This window comes from Pieris rapae, chromosome 8 (genome assembly GCF_905147795.1).
Source record: "Pieris rapae chromosome 8, ilPieRapa1.1, whole genome shotgun sequence".
NCBI lineage: Eukaryota > Metazoa > Arthropoda > Insecta > Lepidoptera > Pieridae > Pieris > Pieris rapae.
In genome coordinates this window covers 10,901,386-10,913,413 of record NC_059516.1, presented here as the reverse complement: position 1 = coordinate 10,913,413, position 12,028 = coordinate 10,901,386, and the positions used below count along the sequence as shown (strand labels likewise).

The 12,028-nt window shown below is 36.1% G+C and overlaps 2 protein-coding genes across 5 annotated transcripts; one reads left to right on the top strand and one right to left on the bottom strand.

Moving 5' to 3' along the window:
* The first annotated feature begins 2,878 nt into the window (after window positions 1–2,878).
* Window positions 2,879–6,705, top strand: LOC123689388 (carbonic anhydrase 2-like). Its single transcript, XM_045629165.1, has 7 exons — window positions 2,879–3,151; window positions 3,510–3,636; window positions 3,920–4,022; window positions 4,894–5,006; window positions 5,842–5,962; window positions 6,170–6,342; window positions 6,562–6,705. The coding sequence occupies exons 1-7, from the start codon at window positions 2,953–2,955 to the stop codon at window positions 6,590–6,592; spliced, it is 867 nt and encodes a 288-aa protein (XP_045485121.1). The 5' UTR covers window positions 2,879–2,952; the 3' UTR covers window positions 6,593–6,705.
* On the bottom strand, window positions 6,639–11,843 carry LOC110992044 (FAST kinase domain-containing protein 4). Of its 4 annotated transcripts, none has more exons than XM_022257696.2 (11): window positions 11,690–11,843; window positions 11,392–11,563; window positions 10,689–10,873; window positions 9,771–9,998; window positions 9,076–9,248; window positions 8,757–8,982; window positions 8,534–8,684; window positions 8,191–8,418; window positions 8,056–8,122; window positions 7,366–7,471; window positions 6,639–7,239 (listed from the first exon to the last, which is right to left on the bottom strand). In XM_022257696.2, exons 2-11 carry the CDS (start codon window positions 11,558–11,560, stop codon window positions 7,132–7,134), a joined length of 1,641 nt encoding a protein of 546 aa, XP_022113388.2. In that variant the 5' UTR covers window positions 11,561–11,563; window positions 11,690–11,843; the 3' UTR covers window positions 6,639–7,131. The 4 variants fall into 4 exon arrangements, with proteins under 4 accessions (XP_022113388.2, XP_022113387.2, XP_022113390.2 ...); XM_022257695.2 differs by having other exon boundaries at window positions 11,632–11,828; XM_022257698.2 differs by having other exon boundaries at window positions 11,652–11,827.
* Window positions 11,844–12,028: the final 185 nt, after the last annotated feature.

The following is a 12,028-nucleotide window of genomic DNA, read 5'->3' as shown; positions in this document are numbered from 1 at the left end:
CGATTTTTATTATTGAAACTTGTATAAATAACTATAATAAATCTTATATTGTACTCAATCCGTGCAATTGGGTGTCATGATCGCAGTGAGTAGGTAGCTTTCGCTTAGATACTATCTACTATAATTTTTATATATATAATAATTGAGGTATATTCTATTATTTATCAGAACAAATACGATGTTTATTGGTAACTTTAAGAGTTTACAAAAATTATGCTTAGCCTTCCAAAGCATTATGAAATATATCTCAAATAGCGCCATAAATTATAAAATATCTCACCTGAATTCCCTTGTTTTATTGCATGTGAACGATAACACGAAACGTTTGTCTTCATAAAAATATGTTTTATTGCCATTGTGAGTTTGAGAGCCGTTTAACATAACTTTTGATACTTAGTTCATTGTAAACCCAGAACACTAAAGTTTAAAGCAATCGTAGTAAAAAATCGTAGAGGGAGACGGCTCATTACTGCAAGCATTAGGAATGAAAAACGTAAATGTCGTTTTATTCCTTATGATATAGTGAATTGTAGACGTAAATACAATTGCCTACCTTCTTGTAGAAATCCGCCTACAACATAGAATTATCTTGCAGTTAGATGTTCTCACCTACGGCTAGATCTCAATTTAGATTTGCGGCCATTATCCTAAATAGATATATGACTCAAATTCGTTAATAGACATGTTAAAAAACTTAGACACTTATATTACGGCAATTATAACGATAAACTAATTCTAAATTTACATTTAAAACAGAATCACCAACCAACGATCACTCTTTTAAATGGCCGAGTATTCTTTTACTAGACGTTTAGTAAGAAGGTTCAACCATGCTTCAGGTGACATCCTGATGCCATTAGTTATAATTATACTGATTGCTTCAGAAATCATGACAGAGAGTAAAAAGTAAAAACCCAAAGTAATTATTGTCCGGAGAAACAATAATCGTCTCGTGTTAGCCCCCCTTTTTTAGGACTCCTTAGTCCTTCCTGCATGTATTATGTCTTAGGTATGGTTTGGTTGAATTACTTTAGATGGAATCTTTGAATTGCAGTTTAAATACAATTCTTTAGGAGCCCCTACCTTCGCATTAAAGTCGCCCATTAGTATAATGTTCTTATGTGTTATTTCCATAGCTTTGTCGATAGTTTTATAAAATTCCTCTATTTCTTCTTCTTTTGCGGATTCGGTGGGTGCATATATATACCTGTATAATGGATATCTTAAATTCGTGAAGTATCAAATTTAGCATTGCCACTCGTTCTGTTAGGCCGATGAAGCTTTCGATGTTGTTTTTAAGAGACTTCTTAATAATGAAGCCCACTCCAAATTTACCTGGTGTACTACCAATGTAGCAGAATATTAAGTTGTATATATATATATATACAAGAATTGCTCGTTTAAAGATATAAGATTAAAAAAAAACAAGTAGGTTTAATATAAAAATATAAAAAAGCAATACCATGATGACCATTGAATATTTCTATCAAACTAAAATAATTTACAAATTTGCAGATATTCTACTAAATTGGATTTATTAAATTGAGTATACATAATTAACATATTTCCTCGACCAATTAACACTTAAATATTATGTATTTTAAGATCAAATTTCAATATTAAAAAATACAAAAACAAAGCATTCGTTATTTAATAAACAATATTTACATCACGAATTCTCGCCTCATTCAATCATTGTCGGCAGATGTGATCTCAGTGCACCAACTAACATGATTTACTTTATTATATTTGTCTTTTGTACGGGTGAGTAGTATTTTACAAGAATTTGAAAGCTTCATGAGTGTCTCGTCGGCCCTCTACGGGAATGCTGTCAGTTATACCAAACGGTGAACATCATCAATGTGTCATACATCTGTCTAAGTTAACTAAAGAGGACAGGTATCTTGTTCTCTGGGAGATGGAGCGGAATATCTGTTTCCACCGCATCTCTCATATATATTATCTATATCCCATTTCTCACATTATATAAGGATCCTTTTCTTACAATACAAAACACTCGATTGATCAGGCATCAGGAAATCACCTGAGTGAGTTTCACATAAATTTCACTCGCAAACTTGTACCACAGTCATAGCAAATAAACAACTTATTTTTATTTCATTCATTTCATTTAGGACTTCATTGGACTATATTTAGTTGACCCTCGTCGGACTCCAACTCGTAGTAGAGTTTCACTTCAGACACGAGATTGTTCCGGTACTGATGGACAGCTGACCGATATATGTATATATATATATATATATTTACGGCCAGTGTATACAGTATGCCCTGTGCTGTCGTCCGTAGCAAAAACACACTTGTGGCATGAGCGTTACGTAATTTACGATCGATGACGACCTTGATGCTCAATGGTAAAGTCATTGGTGGTAGTCTTTCAAAGTCGAATTCGACGCAGACATCCCAGAAGATCGGCCATTTCTTTTGCGGTATGGTTCAGCGAGTCATTCTCCTTGTGGCGTGGTGGAATGGAGGGCTGACAGAAATACCCTTGGACAGCTTTGGCATGAGGCCGGACGGCGGGACTATTTCTCCCGCCCAGTCGTGCCCTTCAGTATGGCCCTCCTGCTAGGAAGGGGATGACAGATTGCGCTGATGAAATAACCTCTATCACAGGTTATTTCACCAGTGGGCGATAGGGTTGTCACGTCCCGACGGCGAAGTATATTTTGTGAAGTTAGTAAAATTTAAATTTGATTATATATTTTTAGATTTCGCTGGATCTGTTAAAAAATTTGCCCCAATTTGGAGTTATAATGGTATGTAAGTCACAATAAACTGTATAATTAAGTTATAATTTAATTATTTATTAATATTCTAGATAGAGACTACTTTTAAAAACAATCACGTCTTTTTAAATAGACTCGTCAAACACAATTTCGTGGCAGAAACTATTGCACTCGCATGACGTAAACGAATGCTTGTAATACACAGATGTGTGATGTGTATTCCACAGATGAAAGTTCATGGCCAGGAGGTTTTTGCAAAGTAGGGGGCAAGCGGCAATCACCTATCGACATCCAGTCCAAAAATGTAATCGTCGACTTTGAAAAACAATTTATTAAATACGGCAAACTGAAATACAAGGGTTATGAGGCTGTTTTATTGACAGGAATCAATAATGGGCATACCGGTAAGTGAAAATAAGTCTTTAGCAAATACCACTTCCACTCAGGACGCGTCAAATTAGATAGTGCCTGTTAAGATACGAGCTTTTTTATTGATTTGATCCTAGAAATGAGAATTAATTACAATTATATAATCGCAAAAATGAATGATCTCTATCGTTGTCTCTTATCTAATATAGCAATAAATACTTTATACAGATAGTTAACAGATCGTTTTATACCGAATCACCAAGCCCAAATTTTGACTTCTATTGATATCAGGAAGCGTTACACACAATAGGTATTTTTAAAACAACAGTATTTGCAGCCCTCAAGTTTCTAATATTAATAATATATTCGAGATGTAATTATTCGCAATTTCAGTTCAATTTAGTACCGATGGTGACAATTCAATGCACCCGACTCTCACTGGAGGTCCTTTGAAACACGACTATCGTCTGGAGCAGCTCCACTTCCACTGGCTATCCGAGCATGCTGTCAACGGAGCCAAGTAAGGCTATTTCATATTAACTTGATGCCGGTAATGGTTGTCGGTTCAATCTCGGTGGTCACAGTTGGCTCTTGAAACTTAATCATGTCTAGAATCGCACTTAACCAAAACTTTAAACCATAGTATGAAGTATGAATACACTATTTTCTATTCACGGACCAAAATACAAAGTCACAATAATTGAGGATTTCGATTTTATTTGAATAAATAACAATAAATACCTAAACTATATATCGACACGTACAGCACGGTATAAACCTAAAAATATATTGAACTGTTACAGGTTTCCTATGGAGATTCATTTCGTCCACGTAAGATCTGATCTAAAAGTATCAGAGGCACTCAATAAACGAGATGGACTCGCTATAGTCTCTGTGTTTTGCAACGTAAGAAATGGATGTTTTTAATTTTCTTCTAAGTCAGCAATCGCTGAATGCTATTTAAATAGAAAAGCATACAAAATAAAGCCATTTGCAATTTCATTCATAAAGCGCAATACATATTGTAAAGTTATACCTACTATATATCCATTTAGGCATTGATATGAATGTGGATCCAAAAGTATTTACTTGTTTACTTTATATGTATGAATGTTGCAGAGTATCTGTTATGTTTCAACTAAAAAATAACAGATACTCTGAACGTTTCCCGACCTAACAGGTTTTGGGCAGAAACGAATTATTAATATTAATGCGTGATTAGTGTTATCACACCATTTGATTTATTAATGCATTAAACTCTTATCTATCCAATCGAACAATTAATTTATCAGTTTTATATATATATATTATCTCTATTCTTATCATAGATAATAATAATTATAAACTGCTTTAATATTTCCGACCAACTCTCAAAAACAGGAAGCTTACTTAATTCATAATATATTATGGTAACATAAAAACTGACATCAAAAACAGTAGCGAAGAGTTTATTGCCAGTCCTTCCTCTCTTTTCTACGCCCTTGATTTGAGAACTGGCAGTAAATTTAAAATTAGGACCATTTAATGTATATGTATTTTTTTAGACGTTCATAAATGTACATTGTGCTACCTATATGAATAAATGATTTAGAACTTTGAATAATTTTTATCAATAATCTCGGAGAAATAATAAAATCAGTGACTGGAAAATAAAAGATGGGACCGCTCGCGTTGGACGGAGTGTGATTCCATACCGATTAGATCCTTAATTATACCACGACAGAGGTTGTTAGTCATAGTAATATTTTTCATGTGTTTATATGTTGTACTAAAACAGGTTAAGACAGAACTTAAGCCCGAGGAAGCAGACATATCTGAGGAGCTGATGCATCATATTCCTCTATTGATGAGGACTGCAAATCGCATCAGCGGTGTACTTATGGATCTGGAGTAAGGATTTTTGTTTTAATTAACATGGCTCTGTAGCAATTTCTACTAAGCAAAACTTGTCAGTTACAAAATCTAGTTAATCAACGATATAATTTGTCTTTACGTCGCGTATACTAGTTATTCAGAATTATAAAGGACGTGGAGCATATTGGCATCATATTTCTTTTGGAAGTAGGATGTAACCAATAATAACGCTCCTTATTTAACCTTAGATGTCACCGTATGTGGCTCTTAATAAGCAACCAATTTCAGTCAAGGTAGGTCGGTCATTCAACAGTGTATTTATTATGTATATGAAGGCGCGTAGGCACGTACAACAGGCGCTAATTATCCAACAAAAACCAGTAGGGATGAAGTTCCGGTACCCCGGTGTACTCCTAAGGTATGAACCCGTGAACAAAGCAGACACCTCACTGCGTTGATTTCATTCATTCTGGATGCAGGAAGTACAAGATGATGATGGCTCTAGCGCCTCGATTATGATGATGTGGTGAACCTTCTGTGCCAGATGCACGCCACCGGTTTTTTTTGGGTCTAACATGGTTCCTTTACAATCTCTGCCAATATGCTATTTAGTAATGAACTTCCATAGTAGAGTTAGGCATTCCATAGAGAGCCTACTGCAGAGTTAGGTTAGGCTTAATCATCACACGCTACTTTACGTGTTTGGAAGAATATTATCTTCTATTGAAATTTATCGGTAAAAGTTTTATTTTATGTTATATAAAAGTAATAAAATATTTAATAACAAGATTTATTATACATATTTATTGTACACGCTCGAAATGCCTGATAGTTATGCATAAAATACGTATTGAAATTATGAAACTTTCAGAAAACTGATTCCCGTGAAGGACTCTTATTATTCGTATCTGGGCTCACTGACCTCACCAGAGTGTAATGAAGTAGTCGTTTGGATTATATATGACAAACCTATTCATATTTCTGACGCATTGGTATGTATGACTCCCTAAGAGATAACAAACAATAATTAATGATAACAATCAATTGCAATCCTATATGGGTCTTTTGTTTGGATTTGATACACTTGAGTTGTTTTACTTCACCATCAGGTGTCCAGGAGTCGGAGATGTACAAAATATGTATAAATAATAGAAGCAACAAGAAATGGGAACCTTAATATGTATTTTACTTGATTCCAGTATAGAGTTTTCGGCAACGTAGGCGTAGGAAGACACAACTATAGAAGTCTTCAGCGCCTGTCTCACCATATAGTTTTCCAACCACCGCCTGCACTCATCGCCACGCCGCTCGCCGTGCAGATGTTTAGCGATGCCGTTAAAGTTATACGGAATTTCTTCAGAAATATTACGAGGTACTCACCTAGTCAAACGCCTAAGAGACGGAATTCAGCTGATAAGATTTCTAGCAGAACATTAACTAATCGTTCCTGAATTATTCCGTTGAGGGTTATCGAGTCCTAGATTTTCCACTTTAAATGTCAATTCGTTAAATTGCTACGATTGAGTTTCCGAGTATTGATTTAAAGTAATTTTTAATTTAAAAAAATAATAATAATATTTTTATTTTTCAGCTTCGTATCAAGAGGCTTGCATTCGAGATAATGCGAATAGATTGATAGACAAGACAATTGAGGATAATAAAAGAATGTTTTGTTAAAATCTATTTATTAACGTAACCGTACAAGTTATTTACAAATAAATACAAATACTTCGTACGTCTGTCCTTTCATACACTGTACAATTATCACACGTAGCTAATCAACAAAATTAATGATAAAAAGACAAAATGATGCTTCGACGGCGTTTGAGTCGTGTCGGTCGATTGAGAACCTTAGAAAATACATCAGTATTGTTTTAAATGGATCCAAAGTTATTTACACAAGAAAGATTAAGGTGAAATCGATGACAACAATTATTTTTCTGGAATGGAATTCCTGAAATATATAGATAGCCTTGAATCTCTTTCCAAAATGAAGAGGAATCATAGGGTTTTATATTTAGTAAATAAATTAGCCTGCATCATGCAGAGAGACGGTCACACAGCTGAACTCTGGTCTCTGGAGTACGTCACCGTCCATCGTTTGGTATTTCTCGCCTTCACAACATCACATCCACACAAATGAACCGAGTCTGCACCGGCTCTATAAAGCGATGAGCTCCTTCAACCGTTTCTCAAGGTATTGCACTCGCGACACCAACTTGTCCTTCGGGTTGTATTCCGTGTAAGGGACTTTGAGCACTTTGAAGCCCTGGAACAAAATTACCCTCAGCGCTAATTTGTCTGCCAATTCATTTTGCCCATTAAGCTGAGCCCGAGTTTATTGTGAATCGCTAAAGGTGTGAATAAATGAAGGTTATATTAGAAAACACCTCACCCTGAGCTCCAGCAGGCGGGTGTAAAGCCTGAAGGTGCCCATTTCCACCGGAACCCTTCGCGTCATGTCGTGGTAGTCCAGCGCCAGAACCGCTATCCGGTGAACGCTGCGGGTCGGAAGAGGAATTCTCAGAATTAGATCGAGAATGGTGATCGGCACGCGGCAGATTTTTAGTACAGAGTTCATGTCATAAGCTTTTAATTAACAAATAAAAATAGGGGTTAATTGGAGAGGGGTGAAAATTAAAGGTTGTATGTACTTTAGTATGCGGTATCATAAATTAATGGGTTTCTCGACTCTTCACCGGCGAGCGACCTCTTTGGTGACCATATGGGGATAGTATACTCTGATTTCAAGGTATTAGAGGATAGCATTTACTGTGTATTGTTATTTTATAATTAATATTTATATATTAAACTCAAATATATAGTTTATTTTTAGTATGAGTTTGTCCATGTATGGGCTGTAAGTAAATAAATAAAAACAAAAAAAAAATGTTTAAATACAATTAAAAATAAAATTACTGAGCTGAACGCCCCTTCCCGCTTAGGGGTTTGAAAAATCGTTCGTAACCGATTATCAGACCTACTGAATATGCAGTATAAATTTCATAAGAATAGGTCGAGCGGTTTCGGAGGAGTATGGGAACTGACATTGTAACAAGCAAATTTTATAGATATATAGACTCACTCGCTATTGTTTACGGCCTTTTGTAAAGGGACGGGATGACACTTCGAGTCTACTGCGAATTCTGCGTCTGAAATTACGATACGATTAACGACTTCTCGTTCCGATAAATGAAGGTGAGGGACGAGTCCGCCTCACCGTACAGGAACCCCATGCCGGAGTTGCAGTCCCTCTGCAGAAAGGTGTCCGCCGAGACCAGACTCTTGAACGTGTCCATGACGCTCTGCACGAAGAGCGCCTTCTCCTTCGTGTGCACGATGGCCACGCCCACCGATATGTCTTCGGGCAGCCGGGCCGAGTTGGGATCCTTCGCGGCCACGTACGCGTCTATCGCCATCAGTTTGCGGCGGGAAGGAATCGAAATTTCTGCAATCACAATCTGTTTTCAAGAAGGACACTCGAATCATTATTTATTATATTCACTATATCCATTTCAGGCGCAGATATATAGGGCCCCGCCCGACAGGCGAAGAGACCTCACCTCCGAGAGACAACAGCTTGTCAATGAACTCCGGCTTCAACGTGGAAGCGAGATGATGCATCTCGGCCTTCTCGAGCACGAGGAGAGAGAAGACGAGATCCAGCCACGACAGAGCCTTCGTCATTTCGTCTTCCTTGAGGAGGAGCGCGGCCTGCCGAAGACATTTCAAACAACATTAGAGCGAACATTAGAGGCTCGGGAGCGGCATTGACGAAGTATTCACCTCTAGAAAGCTCTCGGCCTTCGGCGGGACGAAGTTGACGTTGGCCAGAGTGACCACGGCCGATGCGACGTCGCTCGGTCGGCAGACGGCCCTATTGGTCTGCATCCAACCCACGAGGGCCGTCAGGGCTTCCTCGTGCCTGTACTTGAGGAGCCCCAGCGACACCAATATCGAATGCACCACGGCCGACTTCTCCGTGTTTGACGGAAGATTCTTTATGACTTCGCTGCAAAAGTACATCATTTTTAAATGAGAATGTATTTTATCTTATCAGCAGGCTCCACCACTGGGCTGTAAAAAGTTGGTCAATTTAAATTACCTGCAAATCCTGTCCAACAATACCGGGTCAGGGAAATTTAAGGATGCCATCGAGAACAGTAAATCTGCCGACTTCTTCAGATCGATGTTATCTGGCTGTTTGGTGATATTGTAGGACAGAGCGCGCAGTAATGGAGTACTTCGACGACTTTTTTGCTGAAGGGCTTTCATCACCTAAACATATTTTACACCATTATTTACAGCTTTGTAACAATGGCTATTGATGATTATTTACTCCAAATTCACCTTAAATCTCCATTCATGACACCTCCGTCTGAGGTCCTTTCTTGTAGCTCTCGAGCTTTCAATTAATATTCAATGCATACTTTCCTTTATATAATACTTAGCTGATCCGGCAAATGTCGTTTTGCCATGTATATCATTTATTATTGTGCCTCACTCGACATAGATAGATAGGTATAGTGTGTCGCGGACTTTTTTGTAGATATTTATAAGATCTACAATTACTTAGAACATTTTATGGTTCTACACCTTGGGTCCGAAAAACCCTAATATCTTACGGAACCCTATTTTTGTTCAAAATTAAATATAGCCTATATTACTCGTGGATAATGTAGCTTTCGAATGGTGAAAGAATTTTAAAATCGGTCCAGTAGTTTATGAGCCTATTCATTACAATCAAAGAAAGTTTTCCTCTTTATAATATTAGTGTAGATTAAATTTTGAGAAATTTACCTTAATCATTTGTGACAGTGACAAATTACCAATAAGTCTGGCCGCTTCGTCGTCTCCAGTTATACCTAACACGGTGCTCAGATCTTCCGCCATGGTCAGTGAAGTCATCGCATGGCTGGCCGGAGTTCTTGCCAGAATTCTACATAACTTTAAAAATCGTGGGTCTTTCTCAAAATCAGATAATTTCACCCGATTAGAACTTGACCATTCCGATAGAACTGAAACCATCTGAAAGTCAATTTTGCCTGAATTTAAACACTGCACTAATTACCACCAAATGATCAGAATAGACTAACAAAAATGGAGGTGGACAGGACATTTGATGCGTTCTTCAAAGAACAAATGGAGCAACATTGTCACACACTGGTATCCACGTAACGGCAAAAGAAGTAGAGGACGTCAATACAGACGATGGGAAGACGAACTAAAATTGACAGCAGGTCCAAACTGGAGGAGAGTCGCCCTGGACAGAACACAGTGAAAAGAATTGGAGGAGGCCTTTGCCGAAAGGCACACTGTTATTAGGGACATTCTATAATTTTAATGTACATATATATAGTAACTTTAACAGTAATAAAGGCTATTTTATTTATTTTTATTTTTATTAATTACCACCACTCCTTACATATTAAAAAATTATTTTGATTTGCTAAAGAATAAAAAAAAATTTTAAACTAAAACAAATATTTTAAAATGTATAAGGAAAAAACAACCATTGGTCTCAGATTTTTGTGTATGTTTAAAGATATTTATGTTACTTTAAAGAAAAACACCTTCAACTGTTGGGTCATGTTTGTTTTGTCACAATGTTTTTCAACATACTAGTGAGTGTTGATGACACACATAGTTCACACACACACACACACACACAAACATCTCATGACAATTATGACTACTAACAATTATTATGAACAATACCTTTAAAGCATGTTTTCTTGACACAATTGGGTTCTCAGCCACTGACAGAAGGCTATTTATGTCTGTGGCTTTTATTATTAGAGTGTCTAATTGTTGAGTTCGAGAAAGCTTAACAGACTTTACACTTGGCTTTTTTAATTCACTTTCTGGTGCGTTTAATGTAGCAAATGCAGCTGCTACGAGGCCTTAAAATAATTGCATCATTTAGTATGTAAGTCAGATAGGAAGAAATAGTGGATGTAGAGTCTTCTCTAGATTATGTTTACAGAATGAGTTCAGCAATATAAGAATGCAAATATTTCATCGAAATAAAGACTAGATTGTGAACAAATTATAGTAAAAGTAGCCTTTAGACCTCTTTTATGTTGAATGTCATTCATAAATGTATGGTCTGTAAAAATTAATTTACATTTTTTATGGAATAAAATTACAGACAAAATCATTAGCGACATTGTTTAGAGCAATATACTGGTTATATTGAATAAAATTAAAATTCTATTGAATTGTGTGTTTTATCAGTTTTTACTACCAAATTTGAGTAGTCCCTTTGATATTGTTATAACAGATTTTGAGAATAGATTGAACAGATTGCAAGAATAGATTTGAAGGGCCTTTAAAACTGTACTAATTCAGACAACATTGTCAGATGAATCTACAAAAAGTTTCTTTAATTTATTAGATATTATAGTATGCATGCATATACCTGTTCTAGCTTTCTCATCTGACAATTCAAATTCATCAACTTTTCCATTAACATCCTTGATATGATCAGATTTATCAGACTTAATTACAGTAGCGCCGGGGCCTGATAAGTTTCGAATAGCTGAACGGGATCCTAACCTCCACGACACTAAGGCTCCGAATTTCAACATACTCTGTAATTTATATTAAGCATGTTTAAAATGTGACATAAAACTAACAAAATAAAAAATGACTTCATTACCATAAATGTTAAATACTGACTAATAAGACTGAAAATCATGAAAAACTTGACTTCTTACATCACGCTTATGAAGAGTCACAAATACTATAATGGATTGTTAAAGTGTCTTAAACCAGATTACAAATTACAAAGGAATAACCTTTTTATATTTTATCTTATGTTTATTAAAATAATTCACTGTTTTTAATATTTACAAAAATTACAAATTTTCAATGATCAGAAGTGAATATTTTGACATTTTGCAATGTACATTGTACTATTGTAAATTGTTGTATATTTGACTCGGGTCAGATACTATGACGGCTGCGATTTAACCGCTGACAACCAATAAAAACCCCATACCTTTTTTTCAATTTTAATATGTGAGTATTTGACTCATTTGTAAATATATTACCAA

What these genes read in the sequence shown, in the direction of transcription:
- LOC123689388 (XM_045629165.1), top strand. Translation starts at nt 2,953, where the DNA reads ATGTGTGATGTGTATTCCACAGATGAAAGTTCATGGCCAGGAGGTTTT. An exon ending in AATCAATAATGGGCATACCG is followed by an intron (nt 3,152 to 3,509) that starts GTAAGTGAAAAT and finishes TCGCAATTTCAG; the next exon opens with TTCAATTTAGTACCGATGGT. An exon ending in CATGCTGTCAACGGAGCCAA is followed by an intron (nt 3,637 to 3,919) that starts GTAAGGCTATTT and finishes GAACTGTTACAG; the next exon opens with GTTTCCTATGGAGATTCATT.
- LOC110992044 (XM_022257695.2), bottom strand. Translation starts at nt 11,670, where the DNA reads ATGATTTTCAGTCTTATTAGTCAGTATTTAACATTTATG. An exon ending in CGGCATGGGGTTCCTGTACG is followed by an intron (nt 8,123 to 8,190) that starts GTGAGGCGGACT and finishes TCGTAATTTCAG; the next exon opens with ACGCAGAATTCGCAGTAGAC. An exon ending in CCCGCCTGCTGGAGCTCAGG is followed by an intron (nt 7,240 to 7,365) that starts GTGAGGTGTTTT and finishes ATTTTGTTCCAG; the next exon opens with GGCTTCAAAGTGCTCAAAGT.